Source organism: Symphodus melops (genome assembly GCF_947650265.1).
Source record: "Symphodus melops genome assembly, chromosome: 13".
Taxonomy (NCBI): Eukaryota; Metazoa; Chordata; class Actinopteri; order Labriformes; family Labridae; genus Symphodus; species Symphodus melops.
In genome coordinates, this window is record NC_136703.1 from 7,773,544 (window position 1) to 7,780,767 (window position 7,224).

General features: G+C 41.4%; 1 protein-coding gene across 1 annotated transcript; it reads left to right on the top strand.

Moving 5' to 3' along the window:
- Positions 1-1,096: 1,096 nt before the first annotated feature.
- On the top strand, positions 1,097-7,155 carry actr8 (actin related protein 8). Its single transcript, XM_079359430.1, has 13 exons — positions 1,097-1,380; positions 2,378-2,548; positions 2,646-2,756; positions 2,977-3,081; positions 3,226-3,399; positions 4,250-4,343; positions 4,478-4,610; positions 5,039-5,192; positions 5,284-5,379; positions 5,516-5,656; positions 5,737-6,037; positions 6,126-6,289; positions 6,458-7,155. Exons 1-13 carry the CDS (start codon positions 1,258-1,260, stop codon positions 6,599-6,601), a joined length of 1,911 nt encoding a protein of 636 aa, XP_079215556.1. The 5' UTR covers positions 1,097-1,257; the 3' UTR covers positions 6,602-7,155.
- Positions 7,156-7,224: the final 69 nt, after the last annotated feature.

Sequence of the window (7,224 nt, forward strand, 5' to 3'; positions counted from 1 at the left end):
GCAATGCACTCCAGTCAGTGGACTCAGAACAGTTTAGTAATGGAAACGCTGCAAAATATGTTCCAAATCAAGACAAAATGAATTAAACCGCTCGGTGGAAACGGGGCTTTAGAGCCTCCACTGCTTTGAGACAGTGGAGATTCTGGAATCTGTTGGGGCCCAAGGCAAAAAAATAGGCCTCCAAGCAGTGTTCATGGCCATTATGTCTGTCAGTGGCCCAACACTTAGTCCTCTTCCTCGATCTTTTTTTCTCTCCCATAGACGGATAACTCCTCTTCATTTTTTTTATTGTTGGTTTTCAATGAAAAACTTTGATCTTCACAGCAATAATGCATACAACGCTTGGCAGTGCAACGAGAGTGAGTGCTGTCAGATGGGGCCCTCTTGGTGAGCTTTATACTATTGAAAATTGTGCACATTTTGGGCCACTGCTTTGGTTTAACTTTGTGAGTTTTCAGGGGCCCCCTACCGGTCTTGGACCCCAACCAGTTTTTGCCTGTTTCACCTTGCCTGTTGTTAAGCAGTGCCTCTGCCTCAGGAGACTAATTTCTGAAAGTGTGTGTGGTTACTGGTTATCTCAGAATCTGTGGCTTGTGTTGAGGCTTTAGCAGGACCAGATAGTGATCAGACTTTCCCAGAGGTGGTAGGGGATGACAGTGTAAGTGTCCTTCACATTTACAGGAGGTCTTTTGTCCTGTTCTGACTGGATATGCGTCCACTCACGGCATCGCCAGAACAGGAATGTCTAAATACAGTCACTGAAATCACACCGTACATAGAACATTATTTATAAAATATATTAAATGGTTAAAATAAAACATGTTATCGTTTAAAGAAGCACAAAGACAGTGTAAGGTAGAGGAACCAATAGAACATATTCTTTTACAATGTCAGAGGTACAAAAGAGAAAGAGATACATTTAAATGGATATCAGGAAGTCTGGAGAGAAGTTTACCAGTTATTTATAAGAAACAGGGCTTTTTAATAGAATAGACTTTGCAGATGTCTTTTTTAGTTAGCCTATAGGACCAGATCAACCTTAAAAAACGAGTGTCCACACTGGGTGGTAGTCATGCATATTGAAGCTGAACGCCAGCCGGCAAAAATACAAAAGAAGAAGAAAATCATATCACGTGACCAAACACGGAAGTAGAATCTATTAATGCATCCAGAGTCGCCAATTTTGATGTAGACTACACCCTGTTATTTGATCTCATTTTGACACACTTACACGTTTAATGAGTTTGAATAATAATCATGACTCAGGCTGAGAAAGAGCAGGACAACGGGAAGGAGAAAGAGAAGGAAAAAGAGAAGGAGCAGCAGCGCGGTGTGAAAAGACCCATCGCTCCTCCGGTCATCCAAGAGCCTTTACACGAGGTCAGAGGAGAAGTGTTTATATCTTCTTTAATGCTTCGATTAAACGCGTTTGTTGAATTTTAGAGACTTTAATTGAACAAATAGTTTGGCGGCATTTAGCTCTGTTGGTGCATTCAATCTGAAAAAGAAATGTAATGTAGTCAGTGTCAAACATTTCTGATCTTTTTACGCATTTAAAAAATGTTTGAACCAATTACATCTCCATTCTCAATTTGTTTTAAGCCAATATCATTATCTGTATTTATATTTAATGCTTAAATTGTAGGTCTCTTTGGGCATCTCCTGGCATTTACCTTTCCTTTTAAAAACAATACAAATTTTACAGTGAGCTGAGGTTCATGCACTCATTTTCGTTTGAAGCAGGAGGTTCATTGGTTCAAACCTGTTGATCTTTATTATATATACAGTATATATCTTAAAGAAAAGTTGTTGTCTTTTTCCTTTTGAAATAATTTCAATTATTTTTGAGAAACTATCAAAGGTTAAAGTGAACAATGAGTCAGCATTGGAAAGAGAAAGAAGTCAATTGTTGAATACTCATATTTTGTAATCTGTCATTCACTTCATAATGATAGTCCCAGTGCTCTGTTTTGATGCAGACACAAGGTATTAGACAGAAAATAAACAGAACAGTCATGAGGATTACATGGCAGGTATATAGACAAATGATGAATCAAAAAACATGGATCAAATAAAAATGTGATGTGATGAAGAAGGGTTGTGAGGTCACTTCGATACAAGTTTGGTTCAACGGGAAAAAATACAGGAAAGTCATTTTTCTAACTTATTTTCAACTTCCAGCAGATGTTTGTTTGATGTTTGTTTCATCACACATTTCCAAAAATATTTTTTTCTCTTCTAAGTTTTCTTTTTTGACCTGCCTGAAGAAATATTTTTCACATTAGAAAAATAAAAAATCCTGAATGCCTGTCAATCTTGCCTAATATCCACCAGTACAACAAAGTGCCATGACCTAATATGTATTCCCCTTTCACAGCAAATACAGAGCAACTTTGTAGTTGTTATCCACCCTGGATCGAGGACACTCCGCATTGGGCGAGCGACAGACACTCTGCCGGTGACGGTTCCACATGTTATTGCGCGACGACACAAGCAAAGTGGACAGCCCAGATGTGAAGACGCCTGGCTGCTGAGGGACGGTCTAAATGTATGTCGCTCATGGTCAGATATAACCATTCTATTGTCTTTTTTTTTAAAAACTCCACTGTCCTCTAATTCGTCATTCATCCTTCTCTGTGTGACAGAAACCAGAGAGTAATGAGCAGAGGCAGCATGGGCTTAAAATGGTCGACCAGGCCATCTGGTCCAAGAAGATGTCAAATGGGATACGGAGAACACCAGTGTCAGCTGAACAGGTGTGCATCATGAAAAAAACAGGAAGAATTGTTGCTGTTTGAAATAGTCAGGCTTATTGAAAAGCGATCTAGTAGAAATAAAAAATATATATAACGAGGAACAACTCAGCAACTTAGTTATGACTTAAAGTATTTCAGTTTGAAAAAAGATATGCAGGAAATTAATCTATTCTTTGGTGTGTGTGTGTGTGTTTGGTTGTGTGTGTTTTTGTGTGTTCAGGCAAGAGCTTATAACTGTCAGATCCGTCCAGCAGTTCTAGACAGCAGCACCAGGGTGAGGTGGACAAACACAACCCACCATCCTCCTCATCTGGTTGGAGAGGAGGTCAGTGAATATCTCATGAGTGAGTTTATGATGAAGGAGTTATTAAAATAGACCTCTACAGTCCATTTCTTTAACTCTGTTTCTTCTACCCTGCTTGGTCATTTTCTCCCTCACGTTCAACACTTCCACCCCACCACCATGCAGGCTATTTATGTGAATTCAACTGATTGTTACAACATCCACTGGCCCATCGTGAGAGGTCAGCTCAATGTACATGCAGGTCCTGGAGGCTCACTGACTGCTGTCCTGGCTGACCTGGAGACAATCTGGAGTCACATCATTCAGAAGCAGCTGGATATCCCCATCAAAGACTTAAAGGTAGAAGCAACCAACTTAGCTCTTCACACCATCATTTTTCACCTTAGAAGAAAGTCGGTATGAAGCATGTTGATAGAGGTGAAATGAAAGAGACTCTTTTTTTTATAACTAAAGTTAAATAATTAGTTATATTAAGTTATTCAGCGCTGTAAGATAAAGGTCTGATCAGCTTGAGGCACAAAAATATAAATATTTAAACATGAAGGAGCAATATGTTACTCTGACACCTGGTGTTTCAAAGTGGTACTGCACTAAGTTTAAAACATTGGAGACAGCTGCCCCTCCTCCTTTCGAGAATTGGTGCGTGGGTTGCCTTGTCACGGATACTGAAGCTTCAGTGTTTAGCCTTCTCTGCATCTGTCTCGAAGCCATTTTGCGTTCTAACCTCCATTTTTCAATAGCGTCTCCGATATGTAACCTCGTGGAGCTTATTTAAAAAAAAAAAAAAAAAAGTAGAGTCGGAAAGATTCAGTAATATCTGAACCAGTTCACTTGCTGATTTTCCTGGAATACCACTGGGCGTCCAAAACGGTCATGTGGGGATGCTAATCTGCACTGGAATCAAAACTGAGGAGGAGGCGGAGGATGTTGGTCATTTAAATAGCACTTCAAGGACAAAACTAACCGTAAACCAACTGGAAACAGTAACGGGCATTTCAAAAACTATGTGGATCAGTACAAAGAAGGGTACTGCCACTTCCCAGTCTGCATTTTGTTTTTCAACTCCTGGTCCCAATCATTTAATGTTTCCATGGTGATTAAGCTGGGGTAAAAGAGTCAGCTTTATGACAAAAAAAATGTCTAGGCTATTTTGTACGTGTTCTTAGATATTTTTGTTCCTGCTTATCAGTATTACAGATGCATCTTATTGGTCCCAGACATCTGCAACAGGGAGCACATCAAAGAACTTGTCAACATGCTGCTGCTTAACATGGGCTTCTCAGGTATAACATATATATTCATAACATCCAGAATCAATGTTCATCCTGCCTCATCATATTTATGGCAAGCTGAGGAGCTATTGAAAACAGTTTCTTTCGACCATCATCTAACCCCTTCTGTGGCTGTGTGTGTACAGCAATCATAGTGCACCAGGAGTCTGTGAGTGCAACATTTGGCAGTGGTTTGAGCAGTGCATGTGTCGTGGATGTTGGAGACCAGAAGACAAGTATTTGCTGTGTAGAGGACGGAGTGTCACATCGCAACTCCAGGTAGGTTCATCTGTCTTTGTACACATAAGAAGCTGCGACACTGATATTAAGCAGGATTACAAAAATATCAGATTCTCATGGATTGATGTGGACACCTTTCTTGTACTTTAAAATGTAGTAATTCCTTTAAAAGGAATTTAGCCTAGCGCCAAGTTTTCTGTTCCATTTTAATATTCATGCATAACCTCATGTCAACAGTTAGTGTGTTTGTCCTGTCAAATTATAATGAGGACTTTCATAATTTAAATCACTGAATTAAATCACCAATAATAAGTGTTCATATTGATTTGTAGGAGTGAAAACTTCAGTGGTAGGCAAAGCAGAAAATTGCAAGGCAAGGAAAAAGTTAATGCAAGGCCATAGAAAACAAAACCAATGGTCCGACATTTGAGTTGAGTTGTGTGTTTTTTCTGTGTTGCATTTTGCAGGCTGTGTTTAGCTTATGGTGGCTCTGATGTGACCCGGACTTTCTACTGGCTCCTGCAAAGAGCAGGTTTTCCCTACAGAGACTGTCAGCTGTCCAGCAGACTTGACTGTCAGCTCCTGCAACACCTGAAAGAGACCTTGTGCCATCTAGATCAAGTGTGTATGAATCTGTGTGTTTACTGGAGCTCAAATCTTAAACAGTAATGCATCACTCCAGATGTTTCTCTGTGGTCCGAACTCTTTTCAGGACATATCAGGACTACAAGATCATGAATTCCAGACACGCTTTCCAGAAGCCCCAACTCTTCTCTACCAGGTTCGACTAGGGGACGAGAAATTACAGGTGTGTTCCTCAAATAATTAAAATTAAACCTAGGCAAAGAGTTCTTTGTGGTCTTGCATTATTCTCTTCATTATCTAGCTCATTTTGTCCTTCACACTTTTATTTTCTGGTAACAATGCGTGTATGCACATTTTAGGCACCTATGGGTCTTTTCTATCCGACAACATTTGGCATTGTTGGGCAGAAGATGACATCACTCCAGTGCCGTTCCCAAGGTGACTCAGAAGATCCTTACGATGAGCATTACCTGCTCGCCACACAGAGCAAACAGGACCAGGTAACGCACATGCTCCTTTATACTGCAGTTTGATAGTAGATTGTTGTGATTTCTAAAAAGCCTCCAATTTTCTTCCCCAGTCCTCTAAATCCGCTGCAGATCGGAAGGCTATTCCTAGACCAGGTGGAGGTTTGGATGGAGAGATGAGTGGTCAGGGGGGCATCGGAGATCTCTCTGACCTGCCCAGAGGCTGCAGTAGCGGAGGAGGGTCTAAAGGGGAGGTGGAGGTCGGGACTGCACAGGGGGAGTGCCTTATTGGGACAGGAGAGGTGGAAGAGCCCCTGTCGGCTCATCTCTCCAGGAAGACTGCTATCATAAGCCAGTTTGAGAGCCGGGCACTTGGCCTGGACAAAGCCATCCTGCACAGCATTGACTGCTGCGGTAAGAAGGACCTTGGAGGTATAATTAAAAAGAAAATGTAACCAGGTGCTGCCCCCTTTTTAGCTCATGTTGTCTTTCACATCCACAGCATCAGACGAAACCAAGCGCAAGATGTACAGCTCCATCCTGGTGGTTGGAGGAGGGCTCATGTTTTCCGGTGCACAGGAGTTTCTACTTCACCGCATCATCAACAAGATGCCACCGTCATTCAGAAGACTGGTGGACAATGTGGAAGTCATCACACGGCCAAAGGTAACCTGAGATACGTTGAATATACTCTAGATATAGATCTGTAGTGCAGGGGAAAGCATGGTGTTCAGCTGCCTATACAGATTAAGGTGTAAGAAAAATACGTTCTTAACACAGCATGCTGGAAACAGCTCTTTAAGTGAACTGTATTGTGATATTTATACACTCCAGGACATGGACCCTTGGCTGATATCGTGGAAGGGCGGAGCAGTGTTGGCATGTTTGGACACCACTCAGGAGATGTGGATCCACCAGAGGGAATGGCAGCGCTTTGGTGTCCGAATGCTGCGTGAGAGAGCTGCCTTTGTCTGGTGATGAACTTTGCCTGCACCTGAGGTGTTGCCCCAAAAACATGGTATACATGGGCCTAATTCTTACACATGCCATGACCGAGGATTTATATTCTAGAATAAGTCATAAACATGGAAGAAAAAGTTTAAAGGTAAGCGTGAAGGAGAATTCACCCACTAAAAGGACTCTAATGTGTTTCTTTAGACAAAACTTTGAATTGGGACGCTCTGAAGCGTTTCATGAGAAAAGATCTCTGCACACCGAATGTGTGTCTGGAGGGTCAAACTGAAGGACAATGAGAGGAGCTCCCATACTCTCTCCTCTCTCCGGCTTTGTGCTGTCAAATGTAGATGGGTCACACAATGTTTCGGTCTAACCGACCTGCATCAGGTACTTGGAAGGCATTTGATGAAATCAGAAATTGAATACATCACTGCTAACATTTTGACAATTCCAACACAATCTTCCTGTCCTGTTGTTGCTGGCTTTCTCAGCCGTCAAACACCTGAATGATAATGATCAATGCTACCTGATGTCTGGATCCAAACAAATAAACCTGTCACAGTTTGATACAGAAACAGTTGCATTTTATTGAAACAAACAATACAGATTAAAACGTTGTCTCTTATACCACCAAGCTCTCCGAA